The sequence below is a fragment of the Brienomyrus brachyistius genome, chromosome 8 (genome assembly GCF_023856365.1).
Source record: "Brienomyrus brachyistius isolate T26 chromosome 8, BBRACH_0.4, whole genome shotgun sequence".
Taxonomy (NCBI): domain Eukaryota; kingdom Metazoa; phylum Chordata; class Actinopteri; order Osteoglossiformes; family Mormyridae; genus Brienomyrus; species Brienomyrus brachyistius.
In genome coordinates this window covers 20,927,567-20,950,209 of record NC_064540.1, presented here as the reverse complement: position 1 = coordinate 20,950,209, position 22,643 = coordinate 20,927,567, and the positions used below count along the sequence as shown (strand labels likewise).

Sequence of the window (22,643 nt, the reverse complement as noted above, 5' to 3'; positions counted from 1 at the left end):
GTGATAATCCAAGCAAGACTGAGGTCTTCTTTTTTGGCTCTTGCTCTCCCTCTACGTCACAATTCAGTGCTTCCGCAGATGTCCGGTTGTCTTCTCATGGATGGTGAATCAGCCATGACTTAATGGTTTGGGGTGAAGGCTGCAGGAGCCAGGAATAGTGTGGCATCGGGGTCGGGGGTGTATGATGAAGTTAGAGAGGTTAGTGTGACCTCTGTGATGGAGGGGCGTGGGGGCTCGGTGGGGGCCACCGTGTGACCTTGGTTTCTAGGCCTGGTTGTTGAAATGCATTTTTCTGGCTTAGAGAACCTCGTAAAGAACAAATGGCTCTTCTCAGCGTCTCTATCTCCTTTGCCGATGACATCAAGGCCGACCTGCCCTTGTAGGAATACCCCCGCCGGGGGACTCACAGCTAATTACCTCAGGGCAGCCTTCCTTTTTTAGGCTGACAGCACACCACCCTCCCTACAAGGGGGGTGTGCAGTTAAAAGCCTCTTCAGACTACACAGTGAAGCACGGAGCATTAATAATCAGAGGTCAGACAGCGAAACCTTGACATCTCATATACAGGATGACTCCATGAATTTTTCCGCTGGTAATGCACCACGGTCTAGACAGATATATCCGAGTTATGATGAGTTGTGATGCCTGAATTCTCATGGATTTATTCACGTTTGTAGGCTCTTGCAAGCAATGCTGCCTGATTGGATGGTTTAATGTCCTATATCAGGGTACTCAAGTATGCTTCCTTGAGGTCCAAATACCATCAGCAACACAAAGCCAAGGTGCACTGTCCCCTGGGGTGGTTCTTTGGGGGAATGGGTGGGTTTGCGGATTAAATTCAGTTTAGGTACGGATACTAAATTTAATGCCCCTACATTGTGACTTCTGAATCTCACTCTTCTAGGACATGTTTTCGTATCGGACCCCCCACCCAGGTTCCCGTTTCCCATTTGCTCTGCAGACTTCCTGTACATTTCCGGAAGCTCGTTAACCTGTGAAACACCCCTCTCCACTCGGAATTCACTCATTTCACACCTAATTAGTTAAATTACTTTTACGGGACTCCCTTAGCAGACAGAGTACGGCAAAGTACTGGCACTTCTGTTATCGCCTGTCACCATGCCTCCCAAAGTGTGACATCACCCTCTCTGCACCCAGGGCACCTCTTTGCATCTTTGGCCAAATCAAATAAAACTAATAAAAAAATCTTTGATGTGACTTACCTCCCGAATATGATCCACTTAAGGTAATGGGACACACCTTTTACGATAGCTACAATATTTTGCATAGAATATGTGACCAGCATGGTATTAAAAATAAAAAAAAAAAAATTCAAAGAGTGTAATGGAGGTCACAGTAAAGTAGGGTGAAGAACATGGTTGATGACACATGTATTGAACAGGATAAAAAAGAACTTAATGACAAAGTTAGGGTACAAAAATAGTTTCTATTGTGGGTGTAGAAAGGGGCTTCTTTGTAGATGAATGGATCTTCTGACTGCCGCTTAATGCCAATGTAGCTGGAAGCAGCTTCAGTGGTACATGTCAGCAACTTTGAATGGGAAGGAGACATGGGAACCAGTGGCAGGTCTGTCATGGTGACACCACTGACAAGTTTTCAAAATATTTTTTTACTCTGAGATGATAAGATATTGCCTTTCTGGTTTAAGAGTGATTGATAGGTCATGCCAGGGAGAGCACATTCAACACACCTGGACTAATTCTTCATTAATGGAATTTAGAAATCTACAATGGGAAATATTACTATCGAGCAGATTAATGGTTTAGGTAGAACGTGTCCTTGCAACAATAAAAGAGGCTCTGCAGAAATATCTACTGTTAGCAGCTCTCACGATAACATTCGTTCTATTATGGTGGGTTTATAATGGCCTGCCCAGCAACTCATCATAAAAAAATCTTCCAGTGCTTTCCGGTCCCAGATATCGGCAATGAAATAGATGGTATTACTGACACAGGCAGCATTGGCGCTGCCTTTGACTGTGGCACAGGTGGTCAACACAGCGGTTTTCTTTGAAACACTCTTTGTCTTTCAGAACGTCTGCCTTTGGCATGTGGCTTGTGCCTTCAACATCCTGTTGTGACTTTTGGTGTTTTGTTTGGTGTCGTTTATGTTTTGTTCGTGGTGTTTTCATTACTCTGTGGGTGCATGCATGTTTCATTGCCTTGTGTGGTTTAAGATCTAAATCCCCTAGCAGAACATTTTAGGACCTGGGTGTTGGCTGCCTGAAATAGTGGGTAAACTTTGCTGGTAACAAATGACTGGAAAACTGTCGAGGTCCTGTGGGCCTGGTTGCCAAGGAGCCCACGGAGGAGGCGCAGGTCAGCATGGAGGTGGGGGTGTCACACCACCTGATTGGATGGACCAAAAATGCGTGGGCGGGAGTTCTGATTTCCTACTTTACCCTTTCAAGTCATTTCTGGCAGGCTGCAGTGAGACCACTGACACGCTGCACAGCAGATAGTGTGGTGAAGCAGGTAAACAGCACATCCAGTCACCTGCTGATGGACTTCTGTGACTTTTCTGTCAGGAGACCATAAAACTACAAATAACCCACTTTCTAAATAATGATTTCCACACTTACCGTAGCTCCCTTGTACATAAATCCTTTTTTTATTCTCGGTAAACTTTCGGCATTTGACTCTTTGGTCTGCCCAGCTGCATCTCCTGTCTTAATGCGATTGTTCGGGTCTGTTGTGGCAGCTTTATTAAGTGTGCCAGTTTAGAATAAAAATCCCACACAAGTGGAAGCAGTCAGGTCTTTTAGGAAGGTGCTGGGAATTTCTGAAATTTTGTGATGAGGCAGGACACAGCCCTGTGCTCTTCGGCCACTGTCTGACAGGGAACAGCGATGCACCTGCTTCGTTGCCAAGACGACTGAGAGGGCCAAACGCTAAATGCCCCCCCCCCCACTCTCAGCCCACCCCACCCTCCAAAAGGAGACTGGGGTGGAGCCAGTTACAGTGGGAGCCATGGGAGGTCACACTCACAGCACATGCGCACACAGTGCGAGTTAAAACAAGTGACACAAAAAAAAACAGAGGGTAGTGAGATAGAGAGAAAGAAGGAGGGAGTAATGCAGAGGGAGCAGAGGGAGGGGGTGAGAGACGGGGGCGGGGGGGGGACTCCAGGCCCATGGCACTTGCTAAGTACAGACAGCCCGGCTCTCCAGACCGCTTCTGCCTCCCGGCGAGGATGTTCTACCGGAAAAGAAGCTTCACTTTCGGAGCGTATGGAGGGTAAGGAAACAAAGGCAGCCGCTCTGTAACCTTCCGTCCTTGTGAGCAGAGGATGTGGGAGGCTTGGTCTTAAAGGGAAACCCCCCATGACCGGCTGACGAATAATAATGATGTTAATTACATGATCATGCAGTGCGATGCACAGATCTATTTTGTGCTCAAAGCTGCAAAGGAAGGTGGCCATTCTCAGTGTAAGCCGTTTCTGCAATTAAAAGTTTTGTGCAAGCTGAGGGATTGCTTGGAGGGGGTAGATTTGAGTTTTTAGTAATTACAGGCTCATTATACTGTAAGAGCGGTCTGAACTTGGGGTTAATGTGAATGTGCAAGCAGCAAATCTTTATTCAAGGGTTGGAGTTGTTGGCTGTGCAAATGTATATGTGATTTACACACGTGGGTGCACGAGTGTCTTTTGGCTGGCACGTGACTCGGAGTGCGGTATCTGCGGTTTTGCAAGGTCGAGTGATTTCTTGGTTTCCTCCAGCAGACCTGTTCAAGGTCAGGGTGAGTGGTGCAGAGCCCGGATTGCACAGACTACCTGTGGCCATGGTATGCAGCCCGAGCAGAGAAGTGGTCTTTGCATTCCACACACGGCCTCGTGTTCCCTTCCTGCACGGCTGTGGCAGCGAGCATGTGCGGTCCGAGGCCTGGGCATGCATGGCTTTGGGATCTCCTGCTTTTGTGCTTTTTTGCACAGAATCTGAGGTATCTGGTTGGTTTCCAGAGATGACCCAGTGCTTGGGCTGTGGTTTAAGATGGGCAGGTTCTCCATTTCCTACTGACACCCCCCCCCCCCCCCCCCCGCTCTCACGTGGTAGTCCGTTTAATCTCATGGCTCCAGCTAGTGCCGACGTCCGCCGCTAATCGCTAATTAGCAGACAGCAAGACGTTCAGGCTAACAGATTGGAAACTGAAAGGTTTGGAGAAGCTGCTGCTGTCAGCTCCGACATCTAAAAGCCGCAAGGGGAAATATCCTGGTCTGCGAGCAGAAGTTTGTGCTTGACAGCTGTGTGAGTTGCTTCCCACCAAAGCTGTTACGGGATTTATGAGCTGAGAGATGAAATAATGGAATAAAAATGTACAAGTGGAGCAATAGGATGTTCCACTGCGTGTGTGTGTGTGTGTGTGTGTGTGTGTGTGTGTGTGTGTGAAAGCATTAAATAAATGGCTAATTAAGAACAAAAGAAGTGTCTGTTGGAGGTCCAAATGACCTGCCATCCTGTGGTCTTGCTTTGGTTTCTGCAAACGTTTTGAGCTTAAGGCAAATCACAAGGTGCCCCTGACCACCTAGATCACAAGTCTGAAGCATGCATGAAATCGATTCTGGCCTTCAGAGTCAAGGGAATCTAGAGGTCCAGCTCTCAGCTGTAGAGGGCATATTAGCTTGAAGCTGGATAGCGCTTACTCTAACCACCCAATTCCTTCAACCTAAGTTTCTGGAAATGTCTGTGTGTGGAGGTTTGAGGAGCGGTGTCACGTAGGACGATGCTGTGAGAAGTAAGTCCTGTCATTTTAGAACAAATTTCAAGATATAAGAAATTGTGGGTGAAGACTTTTCTGTGGAGAAGATTGAGTCGGTTCAGTGAAGGTTTCCTGCAGGCATCAGAAAGGCCTCCTTTCTGCTGTGTTCCTCTGGCTTTGTGTTATCAGGATGAACGTCCAGTCTGTTTTCCTTCAGGCAGCACATGTACCATAAAACCCGCCCAGTCTCGGCAGAGGGAGTCAGATGGTGTTTGCACACTGACATTAAGGCAAAACTGTTACGCTTTTTTCAAAACTGCTCGACAGCCTTTTACCGGCATGAGAGATCAGCCGCATTTATAACTGTTATTATAATGCGCCCGATGTTCTCCCCGTGTCTTTTCCCTTTTTGCTCTGTTTGCCGGAGGCAGTTCTCTGTAAATAAGGCCGTGTATGAAGAGGGCTTCATTATGAAAATAGTAGGCTGTACATAATGATTATAAAAGAAAAGATCGATCCTTGTCAGAGCTGCGTGGGTGGCGGCATAAGGTCCTCGGGGTTGATTTTTTTCTTTTTTAAATACTGTCCTATCATCTTATCAGCCATATTTGATGACCTTCAAGTAACATCAGAACCATATATCGACGTTAGCAGTGATCACACCATGCGAATACACATGAATAGACAAGCAGGATCTGATTGCTGATTAAAATTTCCACAGATTCAGTCTGAGGAAAGAATGCATGTTTATCAATCAATGATGCAACAACAACATCTCAACATGTGTTTTTAGCCCCCTTTCCAGTTCCCTTTATATAAATAGTTCTTACTATATAAATATATATTTGGGGAAAAAAATTTTAAAAACTTGTATCATTGAACAAATCAATTTTTCAATATCAAACCTTTCACCGCTGAGGAAATGTGCTCTCCAAGTGCGTTCCTCAAAGCAGGTTGCCACCTGTCAAGCCTCTTTGTAAGTGCCGAGCTGCGCGCCTGTCAACATATTGAGAAATTAGGGCGTAATTGAAAATAACAGAACGCGTTTTTGTGCTGCTACGGTGAGGCTGTAATTTAGCCCTGAAAGTGACAAGTTTGACTGTAGCGTTGATAAGCCCATGCTGGGTGAATTAATATGCCGTAAATAGCACCGATATACCCAGCACAGGCTGGGCACCCAATTCACTGCCCATCCAATATGGTCAGCAGTAGGTTATGTTTGATATTTTTTATAGAGACCCACAAAATGTATTTTAAGCTTTTCTACCCCCAAGACCACGTAACAACATCCAGTGAGTGGAAACTATGTGACAGTTTGATGACACGATGACATGGAGTATCAAATATTTTGATGGCCAAATTTTCAAAGGTTCATAATTCACTTTACCTTCATGTGTTCATAGAAAATACCTAGATTGGAATGAGGTTTTATTATAGAGGCATTGAATATTTTATCTGCCCAGTGCCAAGAGGGACAGTCTGGACTAGCTATGCATTTTCCTTCCTATGTATAATTAAATAATGCAGATACCATTTTCTCAGTACAGTCACTATGAGCCGTCCACCTAATATGGTGTTTTTGGGCAAAGGAGGAGTCTGTTAACCACAAACACCAGCCATTGGCATCATAGGAAGCTGCCGCACTGTTAAACATAGGCAGCGATTAACATGTCTGAGCGTCTCTGCTTGTTTTTAACCTGCAGGCTGTTTGGTATGAAAATTTTGTCTGATGCACTGGAACCTGATTATTGAAGGAGTCAGACGTCTGGAAGGTTTAAATTATTACGGGTCTGGGTCATTCTTGCTGTTGTTGTTCATGGGGGTCAGAAGCATCATATGTACTGATCTGAGATCAGAACATCACTAATAGTACTGGGTAGGGCGTGAATCCGGCCTTTACGTGGCTTTAAGTACTGGACAGCTTAAAATGTGATCTTTTTGATTTAGCATGTTAAACCTTACTTTGCTGTTCCATGTGTATTTGTATGTCTTTAATCTCTCGTAATGATGGGGATCCAACTCCAGCGCAGCCTGAAAGGTACCAAGGTCTCCCCGTTCCTTGAGCTCTATGGAAAGATCCACTTAAAGAGATGTAGGGGTGTTTTTTTTTTGCCTGGGTGTCAAAGCTGGTGCCAGACTGTCTCCCAGCTGCGACTGTTGGATTGTCCAAACGTGTGTAATGTGGAGCTCAGCCAGGGGCGAGAGTTTGCGGGGGGGGGGGGGGGGGCTGACTGGGTTTAATGTCTTTGAGACACCATTGGGAACCTGGTCCTGGGGAGGGGGCACAAGGTCTGTGAACTGTTTTCAAATCTGTATCGATTCCTCGTTTTAGCGAAACGTATTCTTGGATGAACTCCCTGAGTGTGTCTGTGTGTGTGTGTGTGTGTGTCTGTGTGGAATTTTTATATTGGTCCCCACAATCTGATGAAAACCTGATATTCTGACCTTGTGAGGACATTTTCTTGGTTCCCACATCGGGAAACTCAATTTTATAACAATTTGTGACTGCAATAATAAACTAAAAATGCCAAAAGTCCTGTATTTTGTTTGGTTACTTATGGTTAAGGTTAGTGGTGGGTGGGGTTATGGGTGTGCGTGTCTGCGTGTCTGTGTGTCTGCATGTCTGCGTGTCTGTGTGTCTGCGTGTCTGTGTGTCTGCGTGTCTGCGTGTCTGCGTGTCTATGTGTCTGTGTGTCTGTGTGTCTGCGTGTCTATGTGTCTGTGTGTCTGTGTGTCTGCGTGTCTATGTGTCTGTGTGTCTGCGTGTCTGTGTGTCTGTGTGTCTGCGTGTCTATGTGTCTGTGTGTCTGTGTGTCTGCGTGTCTGTGTGTCTGCGTGTCTGTGTGTCTGCGTGTCTATGTGTCTGTGTGTCTGTGTGTCTGCGTGTCTGTGTGTCTGTGTGTCTGCGTGTCTGCGTGTCTGTGTGTCTGCGTGTCTATGTGTCTGTGTGTCTGCGTGTCTATGTGTCTGTGTGTCTGTGTGTCTGCGTGTCTGCGTGTCTGTGTGTCTGCGTGTCTGTGTGTCTGCGTGTCTGTGTGTCTGTGTGTCTGCGTGTCTATGTGTCTGTGTGTCTGTGTGTCTGCGTGTCTGTGTGTCTGCGTGTCTATGTGTCTGTGTGTCTGTGTGTCTATGTGTCTGTGTGTCTGCGTGTCTGTGTGTCTGTGTGTCTGCGTGTCTATGTGTCTGTGTGTCTGCGTGTCTATGTGTCTGCGTGTCTGCGTGTCTGTGTGTCTGTGTGTCTGCGTGTCTATGTGTCTGTGTGTCTGCGTGTCTGTGTGTCTGTGTGTCTGTGTGTCTGCGTGTCTATGTGTGCATGTGTACACCCTACCCTCACATGCAATGACTGAGTTTAATCCATTCAGTCCCATTTCTCTTCTCCCCCATCAGCCAAAGCCCCAGACTCTCATATTTAAAGCAGAAAATTAACTGCTATGGGGGATGAATTATGCCCAAATGAAAGTGTCTGAATTATGAGTCATCATTTTTCTTTTCAAGTATTTTTATGGAAATTCCCATTTGCCCTTTATAGAGGCAGGTATTTTGCAAGTCCTTCAAGGTAATGTGGAGTTTCTGAGTTTATTTTCAGATGCCTTTTCCACCAGATTCAGTCTCAGGCATGCAGGCATATTTTGCTGGAAGTCTAGTAACAGTGACAACAGTATTTAGAAGAGCTTGCAGTTATCGGGTGCTTGACCCAAGTGACAGGACTAAGTTACTTGTTATCCCTGTCATTTTATAACGACGTGCCATTAGCTACCACCAAGGCATATAAGATTGAATTATAAAACGTAAAATTCTCTCTGTGCACCTGTCTAGGAGAATTAAACATCTGTCTCAGAAATCATTCAAAATTATAAAAATATAAAATTCTATACATTTTTTTCAGCCAGTTTTAGTCCCTGTCTGTCCACATTAGTGTGATCTGCTCAACTGATTAGCTTGAGATATCAGAAGTTATTTCCGTTATACAGCTAAATTGATTCCTTCAATTAATTTTTTTTTCCAGAGCCATTAATGGTTATTACACATGTGCAAAGTTGTTAACATGAAAATGCATGGAGAAACGAATACACAAAGGCATATCAAACTATCAGACTCAAAGAAATAAAATCAATCAACCAGGTATGAAATGAAAACCCTGCCAGCCAGCAGCAGAGTAATTTCTCATTGCTGTTTTAGCTGGACGCAGAGAGGTTGCCCTCTCTTTTTTCCAAAAACAGCCTTTTGTGGGCCATTTCTGAAAGCCATTGTAATTACATATCACACTGCGCCCTGTTACGTGTTTGGTCAGTTTTTACTTTTTTTGCAGTTATCATAGTACAAAGTGACCTTTGGCTGTGTGAAACTGCTATAAATTTAAGAATGTGTTCTTATAATTAAAATTTCATTTAAAAGTCGAATGTTCAAGCTGAAGATTTAAAGGTTTTTTTTTTTTGCTGATGCAGTAGGTTTTTGCTGATATTTCCTTATAACTTAATGCATGGTGCATTGGGGGGGGGGGGTGTACAGCTTAGGCAACTTAAGAATAAGATAGCAACAGCTCCAGAGTCGGTACAATCCTGACCCAAATCCATAAGAACCTGTCACAGGGCTCCAAGGAACAACTGTTAGGGGGACTCAGGGTCGCCTCAGGGTCAGTGTGAAAGCAGGAGATTGGCTGGAAAATGTGGGCATTATGGCTGTAATTTCTATGATGCATAAAATCATTAAATGTTCTCAGATGCTCATAATATGGGCCCCTGTCGGATAGTCTTGAATGATTTTTTTTCCCCCAAGAGTTAACCTTAAAAACCCAAATCTTAACATATTATCATCTTAACATTTATCCTCTTCATGCAGTCGTTATACACAAACTGAAGACACTGTATTGATCATTTTTTCATCCCTGCTTAATACAGGATTTTTGACATTGAGTACTGTGCAAGTCTTAGGCAGTGAAAGAACTTGTCTAAAGCCATTTATCTGGGTAATAAGTATATATTTGCTAGATGAAAAACACAAAAAGTCATTGAAACCTTGTTGGATGGTCCAAGGACCATCACTCTGGTTCCCACACCCCCCAAGGGTGGCACAGCCATTACATTAGATACATTTCACCATGAGCTCACTTCATTTTACAATTGGTTAAATAATTTGACGAGGGTTTAATTACCCAAACATTATGCCAGTGCTCAAGGTAACGATAGATATAGGGAAGACTTCAGGAGACGTTGGCTAACACTTCGACAGACAATATCGCAGTTTTACACCTACAACAAGATTTAAGCATAATTTTCTTAGACTGCATAAGACTTTTACACAGTGTTGTGTGAGAAAATATGTGTATAAAATGGGGGGAGGAGGGGTGAACATTACATTATATGTGTAAAATGGGGGGGGGTGGACATTACATGTCTTGTCATGATTTTCTGTGATTGTATTCGGGCAGAAGCCTCATTTGTTGCCCTCCCTGCCGTTTTGCTAAATCTCAGAAGGTACCCCCCCCCCCCCCCCCACAGGAAAATCGTACAGTATGCTGTCTCATTCAGCATATATTCACGGCTGTTGTTTTTATGAGGAATGGAGAACTTTTTGAATGCCTACTTCCACCCATTGGGGGTGGCATTCGACACCCTCCCAGCTGGCTACGTACTCCAGGAGGACCAGCCCTCACCTGCTGTCTGTGACCCCACATGCGACTACCCACCGCCGCCACCCCCCGCGAACCTTGAAATTCCTATTCACTCCCCCAGGGAACCAGATCCAAATGGCCCATTTAGGTCCGTTCTCGCGGTATGACGGGAATGCCCTGCGTGATATACTGGGCTCCTCCCAGTCCTGACATAACGCTGCATGATGTCCTTGATTTGATTCTAGTTAAATATTCAGGTAGTTGTAGTTGGTATTTACTAAATTATTCACCAGTATATCTACTGGCAGGTCATTACTACAGAATTCCATTCGACCGATTTAGCTGTACAAAAAAACTATAAAACTAAAAAATCTTTGGAAGTCTTCTCCTGACACTGTGAGGGAGCTGGGTGAGAGTTTTTAGTGACTGGTCTGCATTTTAACAAAAACACTTTTTATAGCATTTTATACCAATTAAACTCTCTGTGAATGATGCAAATGATAGAATAACTCGAATTATACCATTCATATGGGCATTTAACACTTTAAATAATGCCAGGGGTCATTTGTGTTGAAAATCTATTTTGTGTTTCCGGTGATGCGAATGATGATTGCATTGGCTGAAATGTTGAACGCTCCACATGGTGTCATATCCGGTTCCTGAGACTTTGGTGGAACGGTCCACCTTTCATGATCACATGCAGCGGCGTGAGGTTTACAGTCTTTCGGGCGTGTCACGCCCAGCCTCAGCTAGTCTCTACGCTTCATTGTAAATACATGTCAACATCTAGGTGCTTCAGGTTCTATTTAAAGCGAAAAGCTATACAAACATACCTGGAACTAAAATAGACAACACGTGCTCTGATGCTGACTCAGGCCAAGAGTCCCAGACTGGTATGGAGCACTGACAGCAGACAAAAGGTCGCTGATGTATATTCTGACCCTCACCTAGGTCCCATTTACAGAGGTGTACTGAGGAAACAGACCCAGGAACTTCAGACATAATCGGGGCCTAACAACAGAAACATTCCCAGAAGCCCAGCTCACATAGTAGTTTGGACCTCTTGAGAGGAGCAAACAGGGAGAGGCAGGTGAGGTGTTCCATTAAGTACCTGGGTTGTATCTCCGCAGGAACAGGAAGATCAATATTGACATTTCAAAAAAGTCCTGAGTCAGACATACTGTATGTTCTATGCCATGTGCTCTTTCTGAGAAACCATTATTCTCTCCACCCCCAGCTGGATATATTATATCTTGGTCCTTGAGCGGTTGGTACCAGCAGGAGATGATACTAGAGAAGTTACTGAGCCAACACCTCTCGCAGAATACTCAAAATACAAGCTGTGTTTAATGATAAAAGCATTCTCCAAAATAAGCAACCAGTTCTAGTCCTTGTAATTGGTGTTGGCTTGGTTCTGACTTTGGTCAGAACTGCAGCACATTCTGAGGACTGGCTTGACATCTGCCCAGCTCCTGGTCTAAAATAACAACGTCAGTGTTGGCTTTAAACGGAAACAGGAATACTCTGAATGCCTTGGGGGGAGACAATCCCAGTGTGTCATGGAATCATTCCTAGAAATCAATGTGATAGGAAAACACTGGGACCTGACACACAGAGGCGGGAGTTTAAGCCCACCGCCTCCTTAAATCAGGTCTGCACCCCACCAGAGAAATTGTTTCTGTTTAGCTATTGCCATGCTGTCTGGAATCAGTGTCCATGGCACCCAAGTGAGCGTTTTTGCTCAAGCGGATGTTTGGCTCCATGGCGCCATCTATTGGCTGGAGATGGTAGTTTTATTTCTCATACATTAAAGGTGAAAGACTGAGCCATATTTCTTCATTTTAAAAGTCTTTTTAAATCCACTGTAATTCAGTAATTATTGTTGTAGTGTACAGACAACAGGATACATGGTAATTAAATAGTGGGAGAACAACTTTTACAAAAAGTAAGCAACTCAGATCAGTTAGATGGCTTGTCAGCTCAAATGTAGCAAAAAGGGCTCATTTGATAGAAGATTAATGTCTAACAGCTTTGGTCATTAGCAAAGCCCATCTTCATAAATCATTAGTTTGTATCGGAGCCTGGAGCATCTTTGTTGTCCCGTTTTACTGTGGATCACCAATGTGGATTTTTCCTTTTCATTGCTCTGTGTTAAGGAGGTCTTTGCCTATGTCACTCTCTGTTAAGGTTAAATTCCCTATTTCTCTGTGTTGAGGAGGCCTGTTCCTCTCTCGCCCTGTGTTAAGGCTTATTCCCCTATCGCTTTGTGTTAAGGAGGCCTATTCCTCTCTTAGCCTGTGTTAAGGCTTATTCTCCTATCGCTTTGTGTTAAAGAGGCATATTCCTCTCTCACCCTGTGTTAAGGCTTATTCCCCTATCACTTTGTGTTAAGGAAGCCTATTCCTCTCTCACCCTGTGTTAAGGCTTATTCTCCTATCGCTTTGTGTTAAGGAGGCCTATTCCTCTCTCACCCTGTGTTAAAGCTTATTCTATTACAGGGTCTGTGTTAAAGCATACTAATTCCCGTATCACTCTGTGTTAAGGAGGCCTACTCTTTTGTCACCCTGTGTTAAGGTTTATTCCTCTATAACTTTGTGTTACGGAGGCCTATTCCTCTCTCACCCTGTGTTAAAGCTTATTCTATTACAGGGTCTGTGTTAAAGCATACTAATTCCCGTATCACTCTGTGTTAAGGAGGCCTATTCTTTTGTCACCCTGTGTTAAGGTTTATTCCTCTATAACTCTGTGTTAAGGAGGCCTATTCCTCTCTCACCCTGTGTTAAGATCTATTCCGTCATCACTCTGTCACAGAGGCTCGTTCCTCTGTCAGGCAGCAGAACAAACACACAATGCAAACAGAAGAGGCTCTCGTTACATGCCTGACTGATGTGACCATATGTGAGGTCCATAAACCCCCCCTATAAAATATAAACACTTGCTCCCTTCCTTCTGGCTTTGATTATCATCTGCCCAGCCTAGGAACGAGGGATAGGCTCTGACCTCAGAATGTGAGACCATGGAGATGTGGACTTCAGGCTGCATTGCTGGAGCTGCAGACAGGACACGCCCCTCTTTATCGTGCATGAACAAAGGCCAAAGCATGTCCCAGGTCAGCTGAGTGACAGGCTGCCACTATGGACCTGGAATTATAACTGGAAAGTACCCTTCAGCTCGTTGCTCGGTGACATGAGAAGGTACCTGGACATGAAGGTGGTTCCATCACAGGTGTGAGGGCAAATTAAGGCAGATGAGAGGAGAGATGGATGACGCAGGGTTTTTACTGGCAGGAGGCAGCCTCGCACCTTCTAGGAGGAATCTTTGTTCCTCAGCCCACAGAGTCCAGCTTACCTGATAACTGAGAGCCTGCTAGTCTGGCAGCCATAGCCTGAAAAGTTTGTGAACCCACGCGATAAGCCTCATCTCTCATCACTAACCTGCTGTCAGTGAGTAACCTTGGAATATGGGGGGGTCTTATAAATACCCTGCTTCCCTTACACACTACCTATTCCTGAGGGTCCCCCCCACATCAACGTCGATCATTTTTTGTTTCTGTCATCCCCCCCCCCCACCCCGCCCACATTGGTCACTTGAATTTATTATTATTTACCTAATTATTTTTAGCTTTTTAGCCACTGTATTTATTCCACAGCATTATGTCCCTGCTACATTCTTTATTATCATGGTACAATGTGTATGTGTATAACCAGAGGTAAAACATTTCAGGTCCGGAAAATACAAATCCGGACCCAGGTTTTGTCTCAACCGACCAGTTTAGCATAAAGAATCACAGTCACAGAGTACATAACTGGTCAGTTGAAACTAAACTTTGGTCTGAATTTGTATTTTCTGGACCTGTACTTTCTACCTCAGCATATAACCCCCCCCACTCGTTTTTGCCCTGTCCTGCGTATTTGCGCTTTCTGTGCTGCGAAAACCCTTCCACTGTCACTGCTGTGGCATGTTGCAGCCTGGTCCCAGGGGAAGGCTATTCCAACCACTGTATATGGCACGTTCCAGCTGATGCACTGGATGGTAGGTGCTGTTGTGTTCAGGAATTCATCTCGTAGCTAGAATTTATCAGGGCCAGATGCTAAGTGCGAAACTGAAATTCATTTCACAGATGGGTTTAACTTAAAATGCATCAGCAAATAACCAGCCCCACAGATGGTTAAAGGTGCCAGATTTTATGTTCTGCCAGTAGCTGAGAAATCAGGTACTGTTATGCAATTCCACAGCCCACAAAAGCTCATTAAAATTTTAGGCATGCCCTAACCAGCACGCTATGCTTGCTACTGTATAAGGCGAAATTTTGGATAATGATTTTTCAGTGTAAATACGAGCAGGAATGAATCTCCAGTCACCCCTCTCTGAAAGCCTCGTCAGACAAAAGCATCATTCCCGGGAGTCAACTCTAGAGCTCGTATGCAGCCACGTCGTTTTCTGGCAAGAATGCAGAATCCAGCAGCCTGCCCGTCATTCCCACATAGCATCTGCCACGGCCATTGCCTTGGAAACTCACCGACCATTCTGTCCTCCGTGGCCGGCATTTTGCCGGCGAGTGCAGCATGTGGGGTTGTGTTGGGAAAGGGTGTGGAAATCTTCGCTCTCACTTTGGGGAGTGAGAATGTAAGGGGTGGAACTGGGAAACTGGTCCCTCTGGTAAGGAAGTGAAAAAGTGAAAGCTAACTGGAAGGCTTAGTCACTGGAGGGAACATGCCGAGCCTATCACTGGTGGTGAAAGAAGGTCACACCAACCCAGCTACCAATCAGATGAACTGTTGCATTCATTAAGCAAGCAATTTGCTTGGATTTTTTATTGATAAATCCTTTATTTCTTATTTGCACAAATACATTGGAATTCTCATACCCCACCTTGCTCTCCATAGCTTGGGGGTCACAGTGCATGGTCAGTCAATGGGGAGCACCCCTACAACTGGGGGGAGGGGGGGACACTCCTAGACATGGGACTGTTCAGTCAAGGCCAGGGCTTGATCCAGTGACCTTCTGATCACGGGCACAGAGACACAGAGCCCCTCACCACCCCAACTGGGTGTCACTCCTGTCTATTGTCCTTAGGAACTCACGTTTTTTAACCGCTAAGCTTTTTGTTCTGGTTTTAGGGATGTGAGATGTGACATTGGCCAGATCTTTAGATAAATGTAATGACCAGGAGCAGGTAGCCGTTGCAAATTGTGGTTGTGTGAAGGTGGTTTGTAGCTCCAGTTAGGCATTTGCCCTGTCTGACAGGTCATGGGTTCAACTCGCATGGCCGACAGAGTAGTTATATCAGTCTTGGAATCTGAAGCAACACCCTTACTCCAGCCTCATCCTTACTGACACTGCCATTCTGATTTTCTCTCTTATGTCACTCTGGATAAGCTGCTTAATGTAATGAATCTTTTTTCACAGAAAGTAATGACAGATTAACAAACTCTCCCTGCTTCTGTCTTGCAGGGTTGACAAGACCTTTTCCCAGACTAGAAGTACTTGGTGAGTGATTTGTTCTCTAACGTTATTTAGCAGTAAAGAAAGTGATGCTTATTAAATGCCACAGTTCCATTTTAGTCCCCATCCATGTGAAGGTTTTCCTGCTCAAAGATGTATTTTTTTTTTCAAATGAAAAGAAGACAATAAAAAATCCTTGTAAATTTGCAAATTATGTGCCAATATGCTGAATGTGAGAACGATGAAGAGGCTGCTGAGATGTTCCAGTAATCTCACATCAGGATGTCTACTTGGATGGAAGGGAGATACAGTCCAACTTCTCCAAGATCTTGCAGAGATTTATGTTTTAGATTCAAAAGAGCATGATTTTTTTCTCACATGAAAAAGATTAATCTGAGCAGAAAGACATTTGTTTGCATTTGTTTGTACTGACTGTTTTTTGGGGAAAAATAATCCAGAGACGCTTGTGTGGATTTTAGGATGTCAGGTCATGTGATTTATGCCTATTGAGTATTTTGGCAGAAGCATGGTAACTCTGTACTTGATAAGTAGTTATTGTAAATGGATAAATACATGAATTATATCAAAAGACATATAATAGCATCATAGATATGATTAACTATCTAACTGGACCAATTAAGCTCAATGGGTATGGACAGAAACGAAAATGATCGGCGTTGACGTGAGCGAGTCTGTGGTACTGACAAACGCAGATAAACATTTCTGTCATTGCTCATTAGCTACAGACATATGCTAAGGACTTCTCAGCTGCAGTCAGCTTCATAAGGAGTTCCAGGAAAATTTCATACATTTTTCTTTCTGCAGAAATGTATTAATGCATGGAAGAAATGCTGTTGGGCAGACTGCCTGTATTATTCAAGAAAATCTGCCTGATCAGGAAGCACTAGGCTTTGTGTCTGATTTTCTTACTGTTTGTAAGCAAACAGATTAATATAGTCAATTCTGCTGTGTTTTTGTCCATTGACGGTTTTTGCATTAAATTGCTAGTAGGTGTTGACTCTTAGCGAGTAGAGCAGCGATTAGACTTCTTCAGTATCCTCTTGTGTCCCAGCATGCATCAGTAGTTTTGGCAACGTCTCACTAAATGATCTTTTACCGCCCACCTGTCATCTGAGCTCTTCATATTCCTGCATGTGGCTTTAAACCTTGTCACTGGGTGGCATCTGATCCTATTGCTCCTCTAAATGTAGATATCACATGGATATCAGAAACATAGATATCACATGGATATCAGAAACATAGATATCACATGGATATCAGAAACATAGATATCACATGGATATCGCAAATGTAAATATCACATACCCCGCGACCCAGTAGGATAAGCGGTTTGGAAAATGGATGGATGGATGGATAGATATCACATACATGTCATAAACGTAGATATCACATGAATGTCACAACCGTAGATATTTCTCCCCCAAAAAGTCCCACCACAATTTTATTCTTTATATGTTTTTAACCTCTTGGAAACAAGTACATCACCTATGACAAGACACTGCCACTCACAGGGCCAATAAAGAAGCTAAATATGACAGGACTGCGCTGAATCATTATGCTGTCATAATAAGAATTCCAAAAAATAAACAGGCAAAATAGGGTATTTGGGTAAAATTAGTAACATCGACGGGGGCTTGTGGTTTGACGTGGGCCACGTGGGTTCTTGGACTGGCTAGGATTTGAATCGCTTGCTATTCAGTTAAAGGTTTCTCAGGTCAATGTTACGGTGAAGCCTGTTTATAACTGAAGCTGAGGAATCAATGGACTTTTCAGTGCCAGCCTGCTTACGTTACATGAGGCCAGAGGACCTTCCGGAATGTAGGCTGGATAAGCCCCAGATGTGAGGAACCCAGAGGTTTCTCCTGCCCTCAGGATGTTCCCATCTTTTATGACATTGTGCTGCGTTTTTTCATTTTATCGTCTTGCCGCTCAGCACAATGGTTGCTCACTGCCAGCTTTAATTAAAGCGTGGTTAAGATGGCACAAGCTGCTTCTTGGGCTTCATTTCCTGTCGGAGTCCGAGTGTGCGTGCCGTACGCGAATGTCTACCCTCTGAACAGTCTGCACATGGTCCCCTCCGCCTCCACTCAGAGGAAATTGTTCCTTTGCGTTTCTCATCAGCAAAATCAATCAATCATACATGTTCTACTATATTACTCGACACTTTGTAAAATTTGATCCCCCCCCCAGCTAATAGCTTAAGCAAATCTTGTGGTTATGAAAAACTATATATTTCAGTTGGCAAGTTTGTACCATATAGATTTTAAATATATATCTTTTTTTGTAGGGCAGTGTTCGAACTCATTGCAGCCATTCCGGTTAATGACTTAATGTGGCCTGCACAGTCACAGCCATATAAAGGATGCATTGAATTAAAAACACATTGGATTTGGTTGGTGCTTCACCCCCTGTGATGAAATGGAGATAAGTCAGGGACAGTGATGGAACTGCTGGTTCTTATCTTTTTCTTTTTTGCCATTTTGAGGCTAAAACTGCATCCACGAAATGAGAATAACAGCTATTTTAGGACAGATAAAAATGCAATTTCAAGAACTCTTTGAGTGAAACAGAAATCAGACTAGCGCGTGTCTTTCTGACATTCTCCTCTCTACCATCTGCCAGCTAGATTTGTCAACTACTGAATAGCAGTTATTTAAATTACTGGCTGTGGTCTGCCTGGCAATATTTAATGGGTAAGTCCTTGCTGGCTGTATGAAACCCTCCCCTGAAGATGATTGGCTGACTGAAGATGATTAACAGTTAGTTGTTTTAAGGTGTGTCCTTGGAACAGCTGAGTGCTTGTTCCATTAAAGATCAAAGCAAACCCTCTTGCACAAAATCCAGACAAATATTGCTGTGCCAACTGACCGAGAGGGTACGCGCCAAGAGATTTACAGTTTATTGTGAATATGAGGTGGAACTGGAAATAAAGTTTTTATTCTATAAGATGCCACCAGAAGAGTCTTCAGGAGGATGTCACAGCACAGAAAACATCCATCAGGAGATACTGTCATGACCACCATGAGTGTAGCAAAGTGATGTTGTATAAAGATTTTTATCACAATATCAATATTTATCACAATATTCTAACAGCATTCTAACAGCATGGAAAACGGCAAAATTTGACAGGTGATTTTGAGTTTTTCTGATTATGATGACCAGATTGTTTTAGTAATAGTTATGTGGTGTCTGACAGGTATAAAGATAAATGAGGCCAACGACAGATTGACACCTTGAAGGAATTTGTATATAAGCAGTGCAGAGATTATGCAGTTAATTATGTAGGGAAAAAGTGTTTTGGCTGTATCACAATACTCATAATATTGAAACTGATGACGATATAAATGTTCATAACCACGGTACAACATTTTATCGATATATTGCCCAGCTCTATGCTGTAGTATTGATGGTCAAGGTTTAGACCTAAAATGAGCCTACATACATATTGGGCGTCTGAAGGACAGTATCATTGACACTCAGATGGGCACTATGTCAGTAACCAGAGAATGAGGTTCTCCATAGCAAACCCAGAGAATCTGTGCTGGAGCAGTAGTGTCAAGCTATACTTAATGTGTTTATATATAGCTGTAACCTTCTATATTTGTCTAAATAGGAAATCTATCTAGTTTTGAGGTTACTCCTTGTGCAGTTCTCTCAGCAGCGCATGCTGAGAATGGCAGAATGGGGGGGGGGGGGGCTGGCATACCATCCACACAGAAGCTGATCAGCACTGCTCCAGAGATTTGACATCAGTCACTCTGACAGGATCTCACGCAAGAATGCCGGCAAGTCCTTCAGTAAGTAAATATAGACCAAGGACAGTTAGGACAGCAGGGCCTGCGAAACACACCACCTTGGGAGACCTGCCTATACTTACCCGAGGAAGGATTTCCCCTCACAGACTTTTTCCCAAGAATGAATGGGATCTCCTAGTTCTCCTCATCCTGCGCCTTTTGTATGACTTTCCAACCTTCAGCCATCTCCTTGCTAACGTAGTGGCACGGCAGTGGAGGGATTGCCTCATGGCACTGGGATCAGGGTTGGAGTCTCTGCCATTGCTCTGTGCGTGTGGAGATTGCCCGTTCTCATGTCGTCGTGAAGTTTCATTGGGATTCTATGGTGTCCCCCCCACTGTCCAAAAACATTCTGAGGTGAACTGGAGTTACCAAATTGCCCATAAGTGTGAATGGCGAGTGAGTGCGCCCTGTGATGGGTTGATGTTTCCTGTCTTGCACCTGTAGCCTCAGGGATAGGCTCAAAACTCCTCATGACCCTGAATGAGATGAGAGGTTATAGAAAATGGATGGATGTCTGCTATTTTAAGTTGTTGAAATCCTGCAGCAAGCATTTATAATAGAATGTACCTTTTTGGAAAGACGTTATGTTAATGATGTCATTCTTTTCTGCTCCTCAGCATGAATGAGGACAAGTGGGCACCTCTTAGGTCATGCTTGGCATCTGTTACTAAGGGAAGGTAGGGCCACCCTCTGCTGGCAGTCATCAGAAGGGGGTGGGGGGGTGGGGAGAGATATGCATGGGAGGGAGGAGCCCAAGGGCATTTTTGGTGATGTAATAACATAGCCTGCTGTCCCAAGGGTACTGTCCCACAAGTTTGTCCCGAACATAATGAATTAATAGTGAAACCCTACAAGGTAAGTACAATCATAGTTACCTTAAACTACCCTTCAATCATCCTGGTTCCAAAAGTACTTCCAAGTCTATGGTTCGACAATAATAATAAATTAGGTTCTTTCTAGAAACGCTCGCAGTGACCTCCTGCACTCGAAGGGCTTTAATGACTGAGCTCTATCAGGGTGAGCCAGGCACTTCAAATACCTGTATAATGAGCAGGTAATGGTCAGAAGGTGTGTTCCTGTGAGGAGTCCAAGTCTGTAATTTTCCAGAGGGCTCCCTGGCGCCCCCTGGTGGTTATCTATGCACCTTTCCGAGGACATGACCTCTCAGGCAGCCCCCTCCCACCTGCATACACGATCAATTTTCAGTTGTCATGCCACGGGTGCTTCATTGATGTACGCCAGCTGCTGTTGATGCCTTCCACAGGAAATGAGGTTTGGCCAGCAGCAACGACCTAGAACAATCCCCCCTCCCCCAGGAAGCAGGGCATTCTGGGAGTATCAGGAAATATCAGAGCAGGGGAAGTTTAGGTGGGTAGTGCATAAGGCCAGCCATCCTCACGGAAATGCGAGATACAAATGAGTGGCCATTTCAAACTACTGAAATCAGAGTACTGGCCCCAAGGTGGACTGTGTCATAGGGTAACCTGAGGTGACCTAAGTCATCGAAAGGGGGGAGCACAGATTGCAATGGGAGGGGGGGTGAAGAGAAGGCCAGAACCTTGGGTGGGGTTGAAGTAATGCCTGACAGCAGAATTACCGCCATGTTTGTCCATGTATGAAAGAACATTTTGTTACAGTAGTGGGGGGGTGAGGTATGGTATGGTTCCCAGAAGAGAATGGCCTGAGAGTAGGAGAACAGGAGATGGTGAGAAAATTAGAGGGAAAGAAACAGAGAGAGATGTGCTAAATTAGAGATGGGGAAGACGTTCTTAGAGGGAGAGATGGAGGAAAGATCATAGAGGGAGAGGCAGAGCGGGAGGAGGAAAGGGACGGACGAAGAGAACTGGTGGAGATGAATGACAGCACGTGGTACCAGAGAGCACGCCTGCACTGTCTAAATTACAAGGCATGTCCCTGTCCTCCACCACGAGCCACTGTTCCCTGATTGATTAACCTTATCTACAGCAGTACTGTATATGGACCCAGAGACAATCCTTCCCAAACTTATAATGAATATTTAAAAACTCCCAAACTCTGATTATTAAAAACATCTATAATCGCTCTCTCTCTCTCTTTTCTCCATATTTGAGAACTTAAATTAAAAACAACAATTGAAGACGATTACTGCCAATCTGGCAGCCCAATACGAAGCAGCCTATTTCAGCCTGAGGTGAAACCTGCCAGCAAAATGGCATTTGTGTTCTTTTATGTTTTTTTTTGCTTTTGTTGGATAAACGATGTTATTATGACACACTGTATTTAACTTTTTCCCCTGTGGGTTTAAATGCCACTTCTGGTCTATTGTTGCCTGATAATATTCTTCTGTCTCATTTTTAGTTTTTGAACTTTATGTTCAATTCATTTTCTGTCTACTTAAAATTCTTCTTGTGGGAAAATGAGCTGCCTTCGACTTTAAATTTTCATAGGAATTCTGGGGGGCTGGGGGGCAGAGGATGAGCGATGAAGACATTAAGGAACAAGCTAGGACACCGGGATGGAGAAAGGCCTTTCACGGCAAAAGAGTGTCAGCCATATCGCTGCAGGCTTAATTTTTTTGCATCCCTGTTCACCAGGGACCACAGTTCTCAAGAACGCCAGGCGTATCCCAGCATGCTTGGCCAGGGAGATGACTCAGGACCCTCACCTCCTGCACCATGGCCCTTTTATAGCAGTTTCAGGTGCTGTGCTCAACACTCAGCCTTGTCTTAGCAGCTCAGGCCTAGAGAGCATTGGAGATGAGACGAATGCGGTTTTTCCGGCTATGGTGCGCTAAAGAGCGCCTCGAGGGCGCCAAGGCACCTGGAAGCAGTCTGTGAGATGCAAGCTCCCTTACCTGGGGCTCAGGCTTTGAAAAGCTGGTTTAGTGTTTCTTTTAAGGAGGGCGTGTAAATGGGCCACTCCCTTCCAAATGCTGGGGCGCGGCTCCCCCAGGTTAGCTAAAGGGCCTGCGGCCGGGACTCATATGCTGTCCGGGAAAGGGGCGGGGGGTCGGCCGGCAAAGGCTGCTCCCTCGCTTGGGTCCCTCCAGTGCGGCTCTGTGTCTGAGACGGGCAG

The 22,643-nt window shown here is 44.5% G+C and overlaps 1 protein-coding gene across 1 annotated transcript in view; it reads left to right on the top strand.

The window, feature by feature from the left end:
* The first annotated feature begins 3,144 nt into the window (after positions 1 to 3,144).
* LOC125747885 (rap1 GTPase-activating protein 1-like) overlaps positions 3,145 to 22,643 on the top strand; it is a 53,219-nt gene continuing 33,720 nt past the window's right edge. Inside the window, exons 1-2 of the mRNA XM_049023458.1 lie at positions 3,145 to 3,257; positions 15,781 to 15,816. Coding sequence (XP_048879415.1) covers positions 3,154 to 3,257; positions 15,781 to 15,816 — 140 coding nt within the window. The 5' untranslated portion in view covers positions 3,145 to 3,153. The remainder of the gene's footprint in view (positions 3,258 to 15,780; positions 15,817 to 22,643) is intronic.